At 38.7% G+C, this 21,663-nt stretch overlaps 1 protein-coding gene across 1 annotated transcript in view; it reads right to left on the bottom strand.

Moving 5' to 3' along the window:
• Positions 1-819: 819 nt before the first annotated feature.
• The window catches only part of LINC1 (little nuclei1), a 63,234-nt gene continuing 42,390 nt past the window's right edge, over positions 820-21,663 (bottom strand). Inside the window, exon 8 of the mRNA XM_089460566.1 lies at positions 820-1,558. Within this exon, the coding sequence (XP_089316692.1) occupies positions 1,376-1,558 (183 nt within the window). The 3' untranslated portion in view covers positions 820-1,375. The remainder of the gene's footprint in view (positions 1,559-21,663) is intronic.

The raw sequence follows: 21,663 nt of genomic DNA, 5'->3' as shown, positions 1-21,663 counted from the left end.
AAAACTACCATATTTACATTTAAATAATTGCTTCTCTTGGGACTCTTCACGCATATATCTAGCTCAAACAAAAACTTCGGGCATTGAATCGTTCATCCAGTATAGGTTTACACGCCCAAAAAAAAAACGGAAAAAGTACAAAAAATAAAATAAAATTTTCAATGTCATTACTTTCCAAAAATATTCAGCACAACTACAGTCAATAGTGTGCATGCATCTTCCAATGACCAAACCCCATCAGTAATCTAAGTGCATAATCAATACTTACATTACCTGAAATCAGAACACTTGCTCGATAATACAATTCAATGATTCAATAAAGGGAGGAAGAACAGTATGGTAAAAATATGTTGAAGAACCTGCTAGCATAAATTTATTGAACCATTGCTTTGAGCTCAATAACGTACCATTATTAAATCCACAATCAGCTTCTAGTATTTCATGCCAATCTTCGAAAAAAAGTACAACATTTCCACGGAAGAAGCTTTTGCATCAGTTAAATAACCTGTATTCTTGCTGAAGCAGTTCTCGCAGAGCTGCCTTCTGTCCTACTGAGCCCATCAAGACTGCACTAACTGTTGAATTGTAATACCGATGAGATGAAAGAAAGATTATTCAGTGGAAGTTATTAAAACATGCAAGCGAGTTATTGGTGGTTTGGCTACAAATTTTGACAGTGAAACATTCAACGCACCCCGGAAGAGAAACCCAGTAGTGTTCCCATGGAATCAAACTGAATATATAACGATACACTACCAAAGAAAAAGCCACGTGACATGACATCTATTATGTAAAAAATTACAAAAAGCAAACCCCAGATATCTTTCAAACTGCAACAACTGTCAAATAGTTTTCATTCTCTGCCTTCATAAATATAATGAAAGCAGCAATTAGGGACACACTTTGGTAAGAATCAACTACAGGTACAATGTTGAGTGTATCTTGTCCCCAAGAGTCAGACTGGTTAGAGAATACTAAGCATTCAAAAATATTAATAATGTCACAAGATTAAACATCATATGACTACTACTACCTAGGGCTAGTTTAGCGAGTAAACAGGTTCTTTAATCTTACACGAAAATGTTTTCAAAAAATGTGTCAGAGTTAGTTGCAAATCTAATTAATACAGGGCAGAATTACAAATGGTAACATGATGGATATCTCCACGCTTGGAAGTTCTTTGATATGAAGTCAGCAAACCAGGACAGGCATGTGCTATCCAAAACAAACATTACATATATCGAGAGATTCAATAATAATTACTGTGAAGACTGAACAACAAAGAAGGGGCTGACCTTAGCTAATAGTACTTTCTTACCAACTGCTGACAGAAACCTTTTCCCCTGCCTAGCAGATGATTCGGCTGGCTGAGAAATTAAGTTGTTAAAAAATTCCACAACTTCTTTCTTAGGGATGATTTCTGATCCTCTGCATCATTATTCCCATCTTCATCGACCTCTTCAATTTCTTCACCATCTTCTGTCTCATCCAACTCTTCAATATCCACCCCATTGCCACCTTCATCTTCACTCTCAGCATAAAACTCCGCTGTTTCAGACTGAAACAATACAGACATAAAAATCAATAAACTCCACTATTATGACTGGAATGTAGTTATAGACACGACATGCAAATCCTGCCATTGACATATATTCTGAATATGAGCAGGTACAAAAGATAAAGGCAGTAAAACATATTTTATAGCTCTGCAAACATTCTCTAGAAACAACTGACAAAATCAATAAGCGTCTAAACGGAGATAAAAATTAAAGATTTACTCACAGCATTCACGGAGGATTTACAGAAAAGTAAGGATTTGGCAAACAAGCTTGATGATCAAATTTTGTAGCAACTATTGGAAACAGAAATTAATCATTGAACATGAGAAAATCGTGCTTAAATTTGAATGTCATAATATATCCAACATTAGCAGAAGTTTATCTTACTATAAAATAATATGAACCATTTCATCATCATTTTTCTTTTCCACATACCAAGGTTTACAGAACACAGAGCGGAGGGGGTACATCAGAAACATCATTTTCCAAAGCATCTCATAAGAAGAATATCCCAGGCAATTCTTTTATATATAGCATTTATATTCAAAGAAAACATGCAGAATATATGAAAACATGCACATTTCTGCTACTTGTAGATTCATACTATATTACTATGGAGTTAGAAATGCCATCCATAGTACATAATAATGGAATTTTGAAAAAAAGATTATGAATAAACAAGCAAGAACATTTAAATGACAAGCAATGTTCCACCATCACTTATATTGGGATCCTCATCATTAGGATCATCCTTCATCCTTTGCGTATTTTCTAGTCTTTATCAATACCATTAATTGCCAACATTTTTTGTCAAACCTACTCACACCAGACACCAGACTAATACAGAGCACTTGGTGGATGTCCAGAAAGCATGCTCCTTGGCTCCAGAAGTGTCCTAGGAAGCACCACACTCCCAAAAGGGCAGTGAGCATCTTAAATTCATCCAGATTACACCCCCAAGGGCACTTCCTGGACAATCCTGCTTGTAGCACATTTCCAGGCGGGGCATGCCCGGAAGTACTCCGGGCAGCACTGCCACATACCTCAAAAACCCAGTCTGCAGTGAATATGTATTTCGCACATTCAATATCAAACACTACTGCAGACTGTCTTACTTAAGAGCACTTGCATCTTCAAATAAGATAACATAACTATACTAATGTATAACGAATGACCACAAACGTAGATCAATAGAACTGAGGAGTACAAACAGTATGAATACAATGTGGAAGTGTAAATGCAACTCCTGAAAATGCCAAAAATAATATAAAGAAAGAAACTTACATAAGAGTAACATCCTAACAAATGTATAAGACCATGACAAAGGTATGATGATACAAAACACTAAGTCTGGACAACTCAACAACCTGTCAAGAGAGATTGAATGAAAAAAGAGATAAGACAATGAGACCGATTATGTCAAGGACTCTTGAGTTTGATGGCAGAGAGTGAAGGAGACGAATAGGACATTGGCTTGTTGTCAAAGTCCTTTGGAAACATCAGGAGGTCTGCCTGTATAACCTGGGGGGGTTAATGGATATCTAGCTGCTCCTCTAGTTCTGGAAAGTAGTCGGAGATGCAAGAGGTGCTCTACTTTGAAATCATTTGGACCCTGGAGCTTATCTCTATAACACAGAACGTGTGGCCTGATGCACAAATCAATACTGTTGATCCAATCTCAAAAATATTGATAGGCCTCCCAGAAGGGGGGGCTAAGGAGAAACCCAGGGCCTCACCATTCTATTATCTGCCACGCTTAAGAAACTCTACCTGTCATTTGTTGCTCTAACATGACAGCTCAACAGGGAAGTAGAAGGTGATCAAATTATCAATCTAGTCATCCTAGGGCGGGGAATGGTGTGCAAGAGCTGACATATGTGGCAAGAGATCTCCTCGTGGTACCGGAAGAAAGTAGAGAGGCAGCCCTTTGAATCCCTACAGAGACAATGATAGCATCCTCTGATCTCATGGTACAGGGAACACCAAAAGATAAGGGGCATCTCTGTCTTTGGCTCATGAAGGTGACACACCTAACAAATCCTATCAAATCGTGACATATAATGATCCGTGTTACAAATAAAAATAATAATAAATTAGTTAGTAAAGGGTGCATACCATACTCGTGATTAGTCAATGCTATATAGCATATTCTTCATTCATTCATTCATTTTATTCAATAATAATTATTATCAGTTCATGTATATACAAGTGTTCTTGTTACTGTTACATTGGTATTAGAGATTTGTGAGCAAATCATGTATATCAATCTAAAACATATATGTCAGTCATTTCACTGCACTCTCCCTATCAACTGCCACTGTTGAACATCTCCATCGCTGCCAATAACCCTGTCTCTGATCGAAGGCCCTGTCAATTGTCATTCCTCCAGTTCCCAGCTCCATCGTCCCTATCTGTCATTGCCCTGTTCCCTTCACGCCGTCTTTCGGTCCAAATGAACGAAGTTGTAGCCACTTCTGCCACACATCATTGCCTCCCACCTTCATTGCATGTCCTCTGTCGCGATTCATCCACCCCAATCTTATCACCACCACCCACCATCAGATCTTTGTGCATCTCCATCGCTGTCTCTGATCGAAGACCCTGTCAATTGTCGTTCATCCAGTTCCCAGCTCCATCGTCCATGTCTGTCATTGCCCTGTTCCCTTCAAGCAGTCTTTCGGTCCAAATGAACATAGTTGTAGCCACTTCTGCAACGCATTGTTGCCTCCCACCTTCATTGCATTTTCTGTGTCACGATTCATCCACCCCAATCTTATCACCACCACCCACCATGAGATCTTTGTGTTGACCCACACAACCCAAGGTTCGTACAAATACAACTGTACATGTCATTACTTCCAAAAAAAAATTCCAAAGTGCTAAAAGAAATCAGTGATAAAAAGTAACTATATAAATATTTACTTAAAAAATATTATATAATATACTAAAAATTATTTTAAAAATAAATAAATACAAGATGGTTTGCAACGAATAAATACTCGCAGAAGTTAATCAATAAAGAGATGAGGTTAATAGCATCTCGACAACCTCGAAAAGGCACAGCACAGGTAAAGTTGCGGTAAGCACAAGAAGAGATAATAGAGAAAAATAATAAAATAATAGGAAAGGGCGAAAGAATTGATAATTTAATAGAAGAATCTGAGAACTGATGAAAAATTACATTAAGAACGAGGGCCCATGACACGGATGAAACTGCATGGAAACTTAACTACTTGGCATGCAAATTTACCAGCTAACCGAGAAGGTAGATGCAATATTAGCAGAACCCTCAGAAGTAGCTATAACTTCGTTCAAATCCACAATCACAAAATACAAATGAGCAAGGAAATCAAGGAACACTTGAAATGATTTTTTTAAGCAATCAATATCACACGAGTTCTAGATAGAGATTGTCAACGAATTAAGAAGGGATTACCGAAGTGTGATGGTAAAGACCATAGAGTAGTCGTCTAGGTCAACAAAAATGAAAGGGATTTTTGAATCAAAACCCGTGTTAATGAAAGAGAAAAAAAAATGATAGTTTCCAACAACTTAGAAGAAAAAGCTTAAGATTGGTTCCTATGGTAAACTAGAATATATGATGTTTGTTCCTTTCATGGGAAAATTTTCATGACTCCCTTTCTAAAAAGGTTTCATAACGTTAGGTGAACAAATGGCTCACCGGCAGAACCCTTGACGTCACAGCACTCTGTATTCTTTCTTCTTCCCTGATTTGGTTCAAACGTAGTCGTTGCTGCTCTGAATCGACACCGTTGTGATGCTATGCCAGTCACCTGGTCATCTTTCACCACCATCTTCATTCTGTGACATTTTTTCTGTTGCTGGCCTTGATTTTACAAAGGGGGTTGAGGGGGAGTTGAGGGGGTTGTGGTGTGGTGGCTCTATTGTCATCATTTCCGGTTTCAAGCCTTTCTGTTGACCTTGCAATGGGAATTGAGGGGGCTGGGGTAAGATGGTCATAGTCGTCTTATCCCCAGTATTGTGCCTCTTTTTTCTGTTGCAGTGGAAGTGGGCATTGCAGGTGTGGGGTTCATGGTGAAGCCATCTTGACCAAGTCTATTTCATGGTTTGTTGATGTCATCGCCATTGTTGTTGTTGTCGTCTGCCAAGTGTTTCTGCCACAGTTTCTGTGGGGTTTTCTTGGGCTTGCGGACCAGTCAATGCCCAGGTTTCTTTCGATGGAGATTTAAGGATTTCTTTGTTGGTCATTATGGTTTTGGCGGCCCTGTGTGCTTGGCCTCTAAGTTTTCCTCAGTATTTGTCCTAGGGTTTGATTCCTCTAGGGTATTTTGGGGATTTTTTGGGGGCTCTTTGGGCGGCCTATGCCCAGTTTTTAAAACATGTTTCATGGACCTTCGGTTGGAGGAATGTTAAATATGGAGCTTTGTGTTCTTCATTTTGCTAGGCCTTTTGGCTGGCGTGACTGTAATTCCCTCGGGCATCTGTAAAATGTAATTTTGTCCCAATTTTCTGGTGAATAAAATTACAATTTTCTCTTCGGATTAAAAAAAATAAAAAGGTTTCATGACGAAGAAGACAATGAACTATACAACAAATATGTAAGTATTAAATAGAAAGGAAACATAAATGATTATACACAGAAATGGGAAGATTTTGCAACTAGGGAGAAAAAATTCCCAAATGGACAATTGTTAAAAATGAACATTAGAGGACTAAAGGACTATATCAGTAGTGAAGTAAAGCTATTGAATCCTAATACAATTGAAAAACAAAAAAAATACAAATTCCACAAGCGAGCCACAGGTCAAAAAAATATTCCACAAACAAGTCTGACAAGTATATAGCTCCCCCCCTTAAGAGCACCAAGTCTCAAAAAAGAAATGAAGAAATTTCAACCCCCACTACAGTTATCAGTTTTCCTTATCACTCCATGCATTTAGTTTTAAATCCAAGCATGATAAAAATTCTAAAATCTCGAAATGACAATCTCAAAATGACAATATTTTTCTGAAAGCACAAATTTAGAGATTTCACAACTGCTGAAATTGCATAAAATAAAACACAGCAAATTTATGACAGCCACACACAAAAAATAACATTGATTTTTTGTCAATGTGACCCTGGAAAAACCCCCAAATCCTCTTGGGGAAAACCAGTTTGAGAGCTCTTCTTTACTTCTGAAAATGCTTTTACAAAGAAACGGAAATACACAGTGAAAAGTCCAGCAACCACAAATTACAACTTATCTCGATTTTTGTGCTTGCACCCCATCTCGAAAATCGTGCCAATCAGCAAACAACCAAAACAAAACTTTTCCGGCAATAAAGCAGCATTAAATGTTGTACAGCCTGCATCGAAAAACGTGACCAAAACTTGTACAGACTATACAAACCGTACCAATTTCGGCAGTATCGTTGTCTCGAATTTTGTGCCCAAATCTGCCTCGAAATGTGTGACCTTGTTGTTGTCCCTCTTCCTCAATTTTTGTTTCTTTCTCATGTTGTACGGTTTTGACTTGGGATGCGAGCCAAAAAATGTTGCTGCCCAGATTTGCTGAAATGTCTTCTTCCTGCTCTCCTTCACTTCCTCACTGCTCAAAAATTTTCTCCTTGCTCTCTCTTCTCTTTCTCTCAAATGCTCATGAAAGAATGAATTGATCTCTTCACTTCTCTTCTCCTTTTACTCTCTAAATGACCTTTTGGGTTACCCTAAGATCTATCTAATCGTTGAGATTCATTTAGATCTAGGGATGAGAATAAATGTGCATTTAATTCTCACTTTCTATTTTTTAACTCACCCACTTAAATAAAGACCCACTTAGCCTTTTATTTCCATAGTCACTTTTTCACTTTCTAATTTTTCATTGACTTTAATAAAGTCACATTTATATTAGAATATAACTTTACCACTTATAAAGTCACTTTTAAATTAGAATGTAACTTTACCACTTATAAAGCCACTTTTAAATTAAATTGACTTTACCACTTATAAAGTTACTTTAAGAGAAAAGTAAAAATAAATTTGGACATTTTTCCCTAGGCCAAAGATCAAAGCCTTAGAGAACCACTTGTCCTCGGGTACCGAAATTTTAACACTCCCTCTTACCGAGGAAAGTGTTCCTCACCACTCTCATCTTGTCTCTAAAGTAGACATGTTTGCCCCGTGGTAAGGCTTTGGTAAAAATGTCTGCTACCTATACTCAAGCTTGACATCTCCCTTTTGGACATAGTCTCTAATGAAGTGATACTTGATCTCAATATGCTTTGACCTATCATGAAAAACTAGATTCTCCGTGTTACTGAAGGTCTCAATGCCTTGACCAAATAGACCAAACAAAATCTTATGAAGACATATGGCTTCACAACTAGCCAAACTAGCAACCATATACTTTGCCCCAGCTGAGTTCAATGCAATTGGCTATTGTTTTCAGTTGATCCACGACAAACTGCCAAACCCAACCCAAAACAGCACCTGGAAATACTCTTCCTATCTGAAGCACAACCTGCCAAATCTGAATCCATGTACCCTGCCAGCCTCATTCCATCACCATGTCTATAATCCAGACCAAAATCCACAGTCCCTTGCAAGTAACGAAGAATGTGTTTTGCAACCACCGAGTGCACACTCCTGGGCTCACACATGAACTGACTCATAGTGTTAACTGCAAAACATATATCTGGTCGAGTGTTAACCAAATACATCAAACAACCAATCAAATGTCTGTATAGAGTAGGATCCACCAACTCGGAATCAAAAGCGTGAATCTTCTTCCAATTAGTGATCATAGGTGTAGATATGGGTTTGCAGTGCTCCATGTGAAATCTGCTAAGAATATCCACAATGTACTTCCCTTGTCCCATGTAGAAATGCCCCTCCTCTTGCCACACCTCCAATCCCAAAAAATAATGCATCAAGCCAATATCCTTCATCTCAAACTCTGAAGCAAGATCTCTCTTGCAGCCCTCAATGAGTCTCTTTGCAGCAGTGATAATCAAGTCATCAACATACAACACCAGAATGAGTGGCTCCTCACCCACCACAATGAAGTATAGGTTCGGATCAGCCTCACTCTTTGTGAAACCCAACTATTGCAAGTATGTATCAATTCTCGAGTACCAAGCTCTAGGAGCTTGCTTCAGGCCATAGAGTGCATTTTTTCAATCTGTATACATGGGACTCCTTCCCATGCACCTCAAAGCCCTACGGCTGCTCAATATAAACCTCCTCTTAAATGAAGCCATTGAGAAATGTGGTCTTCAAATCCATCTAGTGGATCTTCCAACCCATCTCTGCTGCAATCGATATAATGGAGAGAATAGATGTATACCAAGCTATGGGAACGAAGGTCTCCTCATAGTCAACTCCCTCTACCTATGAGAACCCTCTCGCCACAATTTAGGCCTTGAACTTCTCGATGTTGCCATCTACAGCATGCTTTATCTTGTAGAGCCATCTGGAAGTAACAACTGATTTTCCTTCAAGCCTCGGCACTACCTCCCAAACATTGTTTTTCATAATAGAAGAATACTCCTCCATCATGGCCTCTCTCCAGACCTGTTGGTTGGTTGCCTCCTCATAACTAGAAGGCTCTGAATCAACAATGCTTGTTACCAATGCCGTGTAACTACAGAACCGCTCAGGTGGTTTACTCTCTCTAACCTCTCTCTTTGGCCCAGCAACTGATGTGGCCTTCCTCTTCCCTGAGCATACTTCTCCCACCGGAGTGAAAGACTCCTCATCATCATCAGAACCCTGAACTCCTGAAGGCTTGCCAACTGACTTCATGCCTGAATCTTTGCCTGTAGATGCCGAAGTACCATGCGAACTGTCCATTAGTGGACTACCCTATGAACTGCCCTACAGACTGCCCTACATGTTGCCCGAAGAACCACCCACCTGACTCTAAGGGCCACTGTTCACTGATGGACCTGACACTATAATTGATGTACCTCTTGATCCATGTGACTGCTTCAGTTGCTCCTAAGGGTCTAGTGACTCTGGATACTCTAACTCTCTTGACCTCATGAAAGCTCTCTCCTCCTCGAACTTCACATCCCACCTGACAACCACTTTCCTCTGCGCAGGAATATAAATCCGATAAGTTTTTGAGGTCTCGATATAACCCACAAAGATGCCCTTGTCTTCAGTGGGCTCTAGCTTGGTCATGTTCTCCTTGGGAACATAGGAATATGTAAGGCACCCAAAGATACGAAAGTGTCCAACATCAGGCTTCTTCCCAGAAAAAACCTCCTTCGGAGTCACGTTCCCCAAGGCACGATGTGGACTCGTGTTCTACAAGTACACAGCAATGTTGCAGGCCTCTGCCCACAAAAATAAAGGTAACCCCTGATCATGAAGCATGTCTTTGGCAGCCCCTACAATGGATTTGTTCTTCCTCTATGCAACCCCATTCTGCTGGGGGTTTTAAGGAACTATGAACTCCCTCCTAATGCCTGCGTCATCACAAAAGTCAACAAACTCACCAAGGGTATACTCCCCTCCATTGTCCAACATGAGCACCTTGATCTTCCTACCTGTCTAGGTCTCCACAAGAGCTTCAAACTCTTGAAACCGCTTGAAGACCTCACTCTGTCTTCAAGAAATAAATCCAGGTCTTCTTGGAGTGGTCATAAATGAATAAAACATAGTACTCATAGCCACTGAAGGGTACATGAGACATCCGACCACTCACATCAGTATGAATCAAGTGAAGGATCTCGGTCGCTCTGCTGTCACTGCTAGGAAAAGGGGATCTGGCAAACTTCCCCATAGCACAGCCTCTGCATACATCAAGGTGATCAGAACTGAAATCTTGCACACCAGTGGTGATCTCCCGCAATGTGCTCAAGGCCCCATGATACAAGTGCCCCATCCTGCAGTGCCAAATCTCACACAACTCTGAACTGCTAGATCTGTTATCGTTCCTATCTCGGGTGCTGCTACTCAATGCCATCAAGGGTTGGAATGAGAACTTGTACACCTTGGCATAGCGCACACCAATATCTCTAGCTAAAGAAGCTGGAGTTCCCCTAGGATATATAAGCACCCGCCCTCTCCTGAACAACACATCATACCCTATGTCCTCAAGTGCTGAGACGGTTATCAAGTTCTTCTTCATTCCAGGCACATATAGAACATCTAACACTTTCAAAGGAGGTTTGGGTCCCCTATCTAATGTCAATGTCCCCACACCGACTGCTCTAACAATGTTGTCATCACCAAGTAATACCTTCATATCATATCAGTATCACCCTTTGAAAGCTCAGAGAAGTACTTTTTAACTCCTGTCATGTGGTGGGAAGCGCCATTGTCAACATACCAAATGCTAGAAGATACTCTGCCAGTAGCGGTGGATGCACACTCCCTTTGAACCTGTATGGCAGGTGATCCTACACTAGTGGCTCACCAGCTATAAACCCAAACTCTCAATCAAAGCTCCCAGAGAAGCTCTCTATCTCTGCAGAAGTTGCCATGGGTTTGTATTTCCCTTTCTTGTTCTTCTTCTCCAGACACACAACAGCATAGTGTCAACTTTTGACAAGGAACATTTGACTTTGGAATAGTCTTTCTGCTTGTTTTGTTGCTTGCCTTTACCTTTGCCTTTGCCTCCACTGTTGGAAGCTTGCTTCTTTGCTCTACTCTTCTTGCCTCTTGCTAACAATGCCACATTGTCATCCTCCTCCACCTGTTTGGCTGCCTTGAGATAGTTTTTTTTTTTTTTAAATCTCATTTTGAATGCAATCATCCCACAAACTCTCCCAATCAGGAAGGTTTTCCCGTGCAACAATGCCATCCACAAAATTCTCCCAAGTCTTGGGAAGACCATTCAAAGCAATCCTCACCAACTCAATGTGTGCAATGATCTCACCTACGGTTGCCAACTCATCTCTCACTGAAGTGATCTTTGTGAGGTATGTTGTAGCACTATCAGTCTTAGCCATTTTAATGGCCTTCAATTTCTCCTTTAGGACCATTTTTCTATTTTCATTTGAGCTCTGGTAAACACTGGTCAACGCTGTCCACATCTCATGTGCATAAGTCTTTCCTCTCACATGAGGAATGCCATGGTCTTTGATACCTTCCAGAATCAATCTTTTTTCCTTGGCATTCTTTTTGTTAAACTCTGCAACCTGTACAGGGTCAGCAAGTACTACCACTGGGTTCTGTGTGGTATTTACCATACTGCCTCAGACTTCTACTTCCTCAAAGTTACTCTGGATTCTCTCCTTCCATGCACTGTAGTTGTTTCACTCTCAAACTCAAAGACATCTCTCACTCTCCTACCAAACTAAAATTTTCAAATCTGTGGTAAAGGTTTTTGTTTTCTGTGTAAAAATCAGTTTGTTGTAATTTTCACTTTTCAGTGAACCAACCTCTGATACCATGAAGAAATTTCAACCCCCACTTCGGTTATCAATTTTCCTGATCACTCCAAGTATTTAGTTTTAAATACAAGCATGATAAAAATTCTAAAATCTGGAAATGACAATATTTTTCTGAAAACACAAATTTAGAAATTTCACAACTGTTGAAATTGCAGAAATGAAACATAGCAAAATTATGATAGCCACACAAAAAAAATAACACAGTGATTTTTGGTCAATGTGACCCTGGAAAAACACCCTACAACTCTTGGGGAAAACCAATTTGAGAGCTCTTCTTTATTTCTGAAAATGCTTTTACAGAGAAACTGAAATACACAGTAAAAATTCCAGCAACCACAAATTATAACTTATCTCGATTTTTGTGCTTGCACTCCGCCTCGAAAATTGTGCCAATCAGCAAACAACCAAAGCAAAAAAATTCCAGCTAAAACAACGATAAATGTTGTACTATATGCCTCGAAAAACATGCCAAAAAAGTGTATGCGTTGTACGGACCGTACAGATTTCAGCAGTATGGTTGTCTCAAAATTCCCCAAATCTGCCTCGAAATGTGTGCCCTTATTGATGTCTCTCTTCCTCGATTTCTGTGTTATCCCTCTTCCTCGATTTTTGTGCTTCTCTCTTGCTGTACGATTTTGACTTGGGATGCATGCCAATATATGTTGTTGCCCAGATTTGTTGAAATGCATTTTACCCGCTCACTTCCCCACTGCTCAAAAATTTTCTCCTCGTTGTCTCTTCTCTTTCTCTCAAATGCTCATGAAAGAATGAATTGATCTCTTCACTTCTTTTCTCCTTTTACTCTCTAAATGACCTTTTGGGTTACCCTAAGGATCTAATGGCTAAGATTCATTTAGATCTAAGAATGAGAATAAATGTGCATTAAATTCTCACTTTTTATTTTTTAGCCCACCCACTTAAATAAAGACCCACTTAGCATTTTATTTTCATAGTCACTTTTTCACTTTCTAATTCTTCATTGAATTTAATAGTCACCTTTAAATTAGAATGTAATTTTACCGCCTATAAAGTCACTTTTAAATTAGAATGTAACTACCACTTATAAGGTCACTTTTAAATTAAATTGACTTTACCACTTATAAAGTCACTTTAGGAGAAAAGTATAAATAAATTTGGACACTTATGCCTAGGCCAAAGATCAAAGCCTTAGGAAACCACTTGTCCTCTGGTACCCAAATTTGAACAAGAAATGGGTAAACAAATGCAAATATAGTGGAGACAAATAAGTACCCAGGAACATACACAATAATAAAAAACTATATACATGCGATGCTCAAATGGAACCTAGCTCATCTAGCAGTGACTTGAAGGAGAATGTTAGGAGGAAGACAATATTCCAAATACAGTAGATTAGGAATGCCATGCCCAAAATATCTCTAGTTTCAACAATAGAAATAGGCATCGAAATATTTATAGATACAGGAATCACCCATCACTTCATAGATATAAATGTTGAAAAAAGACCAAATCTATGTGTATGTTGCCAGAAATATAACAGTGATGATCACAAATGGCAAAACAATTGTAGTTCAGAAAGGTCACAAAGTCAAGCTACAATTAAAAGATTACGAATTCGAATCAAGATTTGTAGGAATTTACAGGGTAAGTTCCTCGGACAAAACACCAAAAGACACCACTCACAAACAGAACACAAAACAATACACCAGTATTCTTGATGTGGTTAAAACCCTCAAAGAGGAAAACAATCCACGACCTGAGCCAAAGCAGCCACTGCAAGCAATTTATTAATAAAAAATGAAATTTTACATAAGCTTCTCTTATGAACGGTTACCCTACAAATGACCCTCCATGCTCCTTAAATAAAGATCATGGACCAATCGGGTGTTAAGCCACGGATCAAGTGTCAATAAAACCGATGAGAGATTGAACCGTCGGATCACTTCATGTCTAGAACATATCATGACCGTCGGATTGTAAGTTACAAAAGTACATAGTAAAGAAACACACTTTACCTAACTCTACACTAGACAAAGTTATACTTAACTATTTCCTTGTGTCACAATATCCTAACATCCCCCCTTGAGAACAACTTGGGATAGTATTGAAAGATGTACAAATATAACACAATAGGAGAAGGAAGGAGGCATTAGAGCCTATCCCCCCTTAGTGACAACTTCCTGAACTCCAACCATAAATTGAAGTTTAGTAAACTTCGCCTCTATGAAAGCCTTTGTAAAGATGTCTGCAACTTGATCATCTGTTGAACAATATTGCACTGCAAGAGCATGGTCATGAATGAGCTTTCTGATGAAGTGCATGTGCAGTTCAATGTGTTAGTTGTGTTGATGTCGAACTAGATCTTTGCATAGTTGAATGGCACTTTGATTATCACACCAAAGTGTAGTCCGATATTGTTGCTGAAAGCCAAACTCTGATAGGATCTGACGAAGCCACAGGGTTTCCTTATTAGCTTCTACTGCACCATGATACTCTACTTCTACTCAAGAAAGAGAAATGGCACTTTGTTTCTTGCAAGCCCATGTAATAGGTCCTGAACCAAGAGTGAACACATAACCTGCAATAGACTTTTGATCATCACGGTCTCCAGCCCAATCAAAATCACTGAAACCAACCAATAGAGGAGATGCTTCTGCACTGTAATGAATCCCAAACTGAACTGTACCTCAAACATAACGAAGTATTCTTTTAACTCATTTCCAATGACTTTCATGTGGGTTTTGCATAAACCAAGCAATAAGGCCAACAGCAAAGGAAAGACCAGGACGACTATGAGTCAAATACAAAAGTTTTCCTACAAGTTGACGGTATAAGGTAGCATCAACTTCAAGGGAAGTACAAGTCATTGAAAGTTTGGCTCCAGACTAAAAGGGAGAAGGCACTGGCTTACTTGGACTGGGAAAGGGAAATACCTTCCTTGGATTGCAAGACTTGAAGAACAAGAAAATAATGCAAGTGTGCTAAGTTTGTCATTTAAAACTTCTTTTTAAGGTTGGACTTCACATGGTTTATAAGGTTGGGATCACTACCAGTAAGGATAAGATCATCAACATAAAGAACAAGAATGATAAGAGACTTGCCCACTTTCTTGGTGTAGACAGTTTTGTCAGAATGACACCTAAAAAAGCCAGTTTCTAAAAAAAAACTATCCATTTTGGCATACCAACCCTGAGGGGCTTGCTTGAGACCATAAAGGGATTTCTTAAGCCGACATACAAGGCTGGAGTCTGTTTGTATAAAGACAGTAGGTTGTTCCATATAGATTGATTCATGCAAGTCCCCATGCAAGAAGGCAGATTTAACGTCCATCTGATTGGACTTCCCATTTGAAAGAGGCAGCGAGGGAAAGAACAAGGTGGATAGAGTTCATTTTGGCAACAGGAGAGAAGGTTTTAGTATAGTTAATGCCCTCAACTTGTGAAAAACCCTTAGCAACAAGACGAGCTTTATGTTTATCAACTTTCCCATCTGGTCCATACTTGGTTCTGTAAACCCATTTGCATCTAACAAGCTTTCGTCCCTTTGGAAGAGGAACATGTATCATTTGCCAGTAATGAACGATATTCTTCATTCATAGCTGCGCCCCAATCTGGATGGCCTGAAGCTTCTGCAAAGGTGTCAAGGTCATAATTCGCTGAAGGTTGAGCCAGTAAAGAAGAGGCTCTATCGAACTGAGAACGTGTACGTCGCTGATCTGTAGGATCACCGACAAGAGCACCTGCAGCATCCCAAGTAGCACGGACCCATTTTGGAAGCTAAGGAGCTGAAGGAGGATCCTAATAAAGTGGGGGAGGATTGTCATCCTCGTTATCATCATCTGAAGAAGAAATATTTTCAGAAGTAAAAGGGATAGAGAGAGGTGGTACATCCGCCAAACTAGGCTCGTAGGATGATATATTTTCAGCAAAATTTACATCTCTTCTAATGATAACATTTTTGGACTTAAGTGGAATAAGTCTATATCCTTTGACATCTTCAGAATATCCAACAAAAATACATTTTTCAATCTTAGGTTCTAAAGCTTTATGTTTCTCATCTGGAATATGGGCCCATGCTTCACTTCCAAAAACACGAGAGTGACTTACATCTGGCTTAATTGAGCTCCATGCTTCTTCTGGAGTGATATTCTTTAAAACCTTAGTAAAGTGCGATTTACTATGTAATTTGCACAGTTAATTGTTGCTGCCAAAAAATTAAGATTAAGTCCTTTAGATTGAAGCATACAATTCGCCATTTCCTTTAAGGTGTGATTCTTTCTTTCAGCGACACCATTTTGTTGTGGAGTATATGGAACAGTATGTTGCATTTGAATTCCATTCTCAAGGCAAAAGTTGATGAATTTGTTGTTAACATATTCTCTGCCAGATTGTTTTTCAACAAAGGCCTTAAAGGCCAAGAACATGTAACTACTTCACTCTTGAGTTTTAAGAAGTATACCCAAGTGCGCCTAGAGAAATCATCAATGAAAGTTAAGAAATACTTGTAGCCAGAGAATGAAACAACGGGAAGTCGGCCACATAAACCACTATGCACATGCTGTAAAGGGGTTGAGGCGTGCCAAGAGGCACATTTTTCAAAACTATCTCGATGATGTTTTTCGAGTACACATTCGGAACAAACACCATCTCTGTGAGATACCATTGAAAGACCTGTCAACATATTTTCTTTACATAGATTATGAAGGGAGCGATGGTTTAAGTGACCAAATCGCTCATGCCAAAGTTTACTCACTTCATCATTATGAGCAACAAATAACGAGGGAAGATTTGATGACCCAAAGTTATTAAACTTATACAACCTTGTAGAATCATCAGCAATACCAGTAGCTAAGATCTGTCAAGGATCTCTGAGGTCCTTAATTACAACATCGTGATGTGAAAATTCAACGATTTTACCTTCACTTGAATGAGTTATCTGATATACAGATAGAAGGTTGCAAGATAAGGTTAAAACACATAATACATCATTAAATTGACCATTGTCTAGATGAACAGTGCTAGTGCCTACAACATTAAGAGATCTATCATCACCAACATATATATTTTTGGTGTTACAATCATTTAAAGAAGAAAACATGGCTTTGTTTTTGGCCATGTGACAAGCAGCTCCAGAATCAATGAGCCACTCATGACAATGAGAAGAAGAAGATACATTTAGTGCATAACCAGATCGAGATACTTGACAACCACATGCTGAAAGTGTTATTCCTGAAGTTGAAGTTGAAGTTGAAGAGTGTTCCAAATGGATGTTATGCTTCTTCATTGTTGCTTCCAAGGTTTCCATCTTGTTAAAGCATTTGGATTCTAAGTGGCCATCTCGATTACAAAAGTGGCAATGTCTATCAGTATTCTTCCCTTTGTTTTTATTTGTTGTATCATTTCGTTGAAATGATTTTTCATTTCGAGACAGAAATGGCTTAGGACCCCTGTTTGGTTTAGGACCATTCTTTTTAGTACAGAGCTTCTTAGAATTCTTTGAATTTGGTGGTTGTTGAGCGGCTAAGGCTTTTTTAGAAGAGTTTCCAAGATTAAGAAGACCAAGATATAAGAGTTTTTCTTGTTCTCTTACTAAAGAATCACAAAAGGCATCAAAAGAGGGGGACTTGTAGTCTTGTCCTTGAGAAATAAAGGCTTCTCTAGTAGAATGGAAGGTGGAAACAAACACAGAGTAGGCTGGTCCCAACATAGTAAGAATGGAATAGATAAAGCTACCATCTTCTTTCTTAACCTTAACACCTTCCAAGAGAAGTCTAAGGGTCTTGAACTTGGACAAAAAATCTTCAATGAAAGAAAAATTATTAGGGTCCAATGTAAGCAACTCATTTTCGAGATTATGGGCTTTAATTTCATTTTTAATTCGAAAAACTTTAGTGAGTTGTTTCACTGCTTCATTAGGAGTATCAAGTTTTGCGATATGGAATCTAATGTCTAGAGAAATAGACATCCCTATCAACCCACATGCTTGATCTTCCCTCTTTTCCCATTTGGCTGCCTTATCTTCATCTTGAGGTTTGGTTTCTTGGCCCAAGGCTATTCTATTAAGACCTTTACTTCGAAGAAAATATGGAGAAATAGACATCTCTATCAACCCACGTGCTTGATCTTCCCTATTTTCCCATTTGGCTACCTTATCTTCATCTTGAGGTTTGGTTTCTTACCCTGAGGCTATTCTGTAAAGACCTTTACTTCTAAGTAAATCCACAATGTAGGACCACCATTGGAAGTAGTTGGCGCTGTCAAGAATAACTTGGCATGGACTTTCCATTTTAACCGAAACTGAAGTTGTAGATGCTGAAACTAAGTGTTCCAATGTAAAGATCTCGAAAAATTTGGCTGATTCAAAAAAAAGGCTCTAAAAACAGCGTCCGAATGAAAAAGTTGTGTTTTTTGAAGAAAAGTTGTTGAAGATGTGGACGAAGTGTGTGAATGTGCGGAAATGAATGATAATTTTATATTTAAAAAAAAACCCCCACCCCCTTTCCAAACTTAATCTAATTAGCTCACTTATTAAAAAAAAAAAAAAAGATTTTATGTGACTCACTTTTATAAATAAGTGAAAGTCACTTTACAATGGTACTTTATGAGCTACCCACTAAATTGTAACTTAAATAAAAAATGAAGAGACTTTAGAATTATAAGTGACTCACTTTTTATAATGAGTGAGAACATTTTTACATAAAGTAACTTTAAAACATAAGTTACATGTGCTTTTTGAAAAAGTAACTCAACAGAAAGAAAGACTTGAACTCAAGACCTCTATTCTCATAAAGTAACTTTGGACCAAGTGAGCTAGTTTAAAATGTTAGTAATTTTTGGAAAAGAAGAAGGGGGGGTGGGGGTTTTTTTAGTCACTAAAGCTTTGGAGTGCGTGCTTACTGGAAAAAGCTCTTTTTTGCCTACAAAACAAAAACCACAAAACCCAACACAGACATACAAAAAGAAAACTTACGGCTTGAAGTTAGCTTTGACCGGAAACTAAATATTTTCCTCAATGTTTCTAATTTTCCAAGAAAAATCCTTCCTTCCTGTTTCTGATTTGCCCAGAGCGCACAAAGTCGCAAGGCAAAGAGCATACGCAGAAATGAAAGGTATAGATCCGGTACTAAAAAAACGGAGAGTTGAATACCTAGAACTGTAAATAAAGACTGTATACCTCCAGATCTTAAAAATGACGTAGCTAGGCCTACCGAAAACCTTCTCGCATGAAACAAAAGGGGTTCCTCACTATAACAGATGCTCCTAAAAGAATAGAGCATTCCTCTCGGCCCAAAAGCAGTCAGAAATAGTAGATCTAGGAAACGACAGTCAGATGCAGTTGTACTGGCTCCAAATTTAGATCACCAACAAATGCGGCCCTCACATAGCTCTGATAACATGTAGGAATTTACAAGGTAAGTTCCGCAGACAAAACACCAAAGGACATCGCTCACAAACAGATCACAGATCAATACACCAGTATTCTTGACATGGTTAAAACCCTCAAAAAGGGAAACAGTACACGGCCTGAGCCAACGTGGCCACTTCCGAAAATTTATTAATAAAAGAATGAAAATTTACATAAGCTTCTCTAATAAACAGTTACCCTACAAATGATCCTCCATACTCTTTAAATAGAGACCATGGACCAATCGGGTGTTGAGCCACGGATCAAGTGTCGGTAATACCGAGGAGAGAATGAACCATCAGATCACTTCATGTCTAGAACATATCATGACCGTCGAATTGTAAGTTACAAAAGTACATAGTAAAAAAACACACTTTACCTAACTCTACACTAGACCAAGTTATACTTAATTATTTCCTATGTGTTGCAATATCCTAACAAGACTCAACACATTTCCGTTTGGAGAGTAGACATCGTGTTGGGAATTCAATGGATGCACACACTAGGGAACTACTATGCAAATCAACATAAACAATTTATAAATTCTAATGGGAAGGAAGAGTATAAATTGTTTTGATTCCAACCACCACAAAATCAAATTGTATCATCGCAACAAATCAAGAAATTAATTCAAAAAGGGGGCACTAGTTTACATCATACAGTGCCATCAAATGGAGATAGTAGCACCAAAAATATCACATTCTCAACATCCAAAGATTAAAGCATTAATCCATAATCTAACAAAGTATTCCAAGACTTACCTATGAAGTTGCCTCCGAAAAGAACAATAGATCATAGAACATATAATTAAGGTTAAACCAGACTCAACGCTGGTGAATATCAAACCATATCAATATCCTCAGCACCATAAAACAAAAATAGAAAGATTAATTCAAGATCTATTATGATGTGGAGTTATTACAAAAAGGCATATGCAACCCTAGTAGTGTTGGTTCCAACAAAAGAAAAAATAAACAATGAATCTTTCAGACTATGAATAGATTATCATGGCCTAACCAAGATAACTATAAAAAATAAGTTCCATGTTCCATTTATAGATGAAATGTTGAACGTACTCCACAAAGTAAAATATTTCTCATCTCAAGTCAGTGTATCATCCAAGTAAGGCTAGAAGATGTGACAAAGGCTAACTTCTAACTCACAAAAGTCACTACAAAATCAAGCCAATGTCGTTCAAGTTAACCAATGGCCCTACCCCTTCCAGGCAAGTATGAATGAACTATTTAAACCGTACCTAAGAAAGTTTGTAGGGGTCTTTTTTCATGACATCCCTATCTAAGGCAATACATGGAAGGAACACTTTAAGAATTTGGAGCAAGTACTTTTGCTCCTAAAGGAAAATAAGTTATATTGCAAAAATATTGCTAATTTTTCCTTGGCACTTCAAACTCAAGTCTATGTCTAAAACATAATCACAAACACACTAAAATGCCACAACACCAAGCACTTTGCACATCAGAAAATGTACAACAGAGAATCAATGTAATACACAATCATTTTTCACAACCCAAAACTTGTTATATTACAACTTTGATACAACAAACATAACGCTCTCATACCAGGGATCAAGAAAAAAACTAGGGCTTGATGCCAACAACTTATGACTATCAAACTTCCCTTGAACAAAACACACTTAACTTACTTCAAAATGAACATTCACACCAGCCCTTTCAGTCCACGTACCTTGAACACCTGGCAGTTCCTTTTCTACCCTGTATTATTGCTCAGAAATACTTTTGCTACTCCATAATTGCTTTGATCTTCAGTTGACCAAGCTAACTCTATCAATGGCACTACTACTCCAATGACATTGAACTTAGGTTGCCCTCTAACAATGTCTAGTTGCTCCTTAAACATTGTTCATAGGGTCTTCTCAAGCTGCCCACTTGCAGACTTCTTGCTGCTCCAGAAACTATGAAGCTAGGGCATCTAAAAGCAGCCCTCTAACTGCCCTTTTGCCATTCCAAATTGACAATGCTTAGGGCACCAAACATTCCCTCCAACAATGTCAAGACACTCCTATATCACTGTACTTGGGGCTTCTTGCACAACCCTCACACAATCTCTTAAAATCTTATAGGATGACTCAACTAGGGCAACTCAACAGACTTCAACCAATCCAACATAACACTTCTTTCTTCTCCTTGATCCCTACTCCTCGTTCACCCCCCTATCTACAAATCACATCACCCCTCTTCTTTGTCCAACCACTCACACTTCTGCTCACTCTCAAGACAAATTTTGGCCTCACTAGTGTTCAAAACGTGCACAAATCTTGTGTACAAACCAACGACCCCAATCACAGAGACGCATTTCAATATAGTCACTTCTTT

The sequence above is a fragment of the Pinus tabuliformis genome, chromosome 7 (genome assembly GCF_031772625.1).
Source record: "Pinus tabuliformis cultivar Carrire ecotype Pingquan chromosome 7, CPIR1, whole genome shotgun sequence".
Taxonomy (NCBI): Eukaryota; Viridiplantae; Streptophyta; class Pinopsida; order Pinales; family Pinaceae; genus Pinus; species Pinus tabuliformis.
This window is presented reverse-complemented; position numbering and strand designations above follow the sequence as displayed.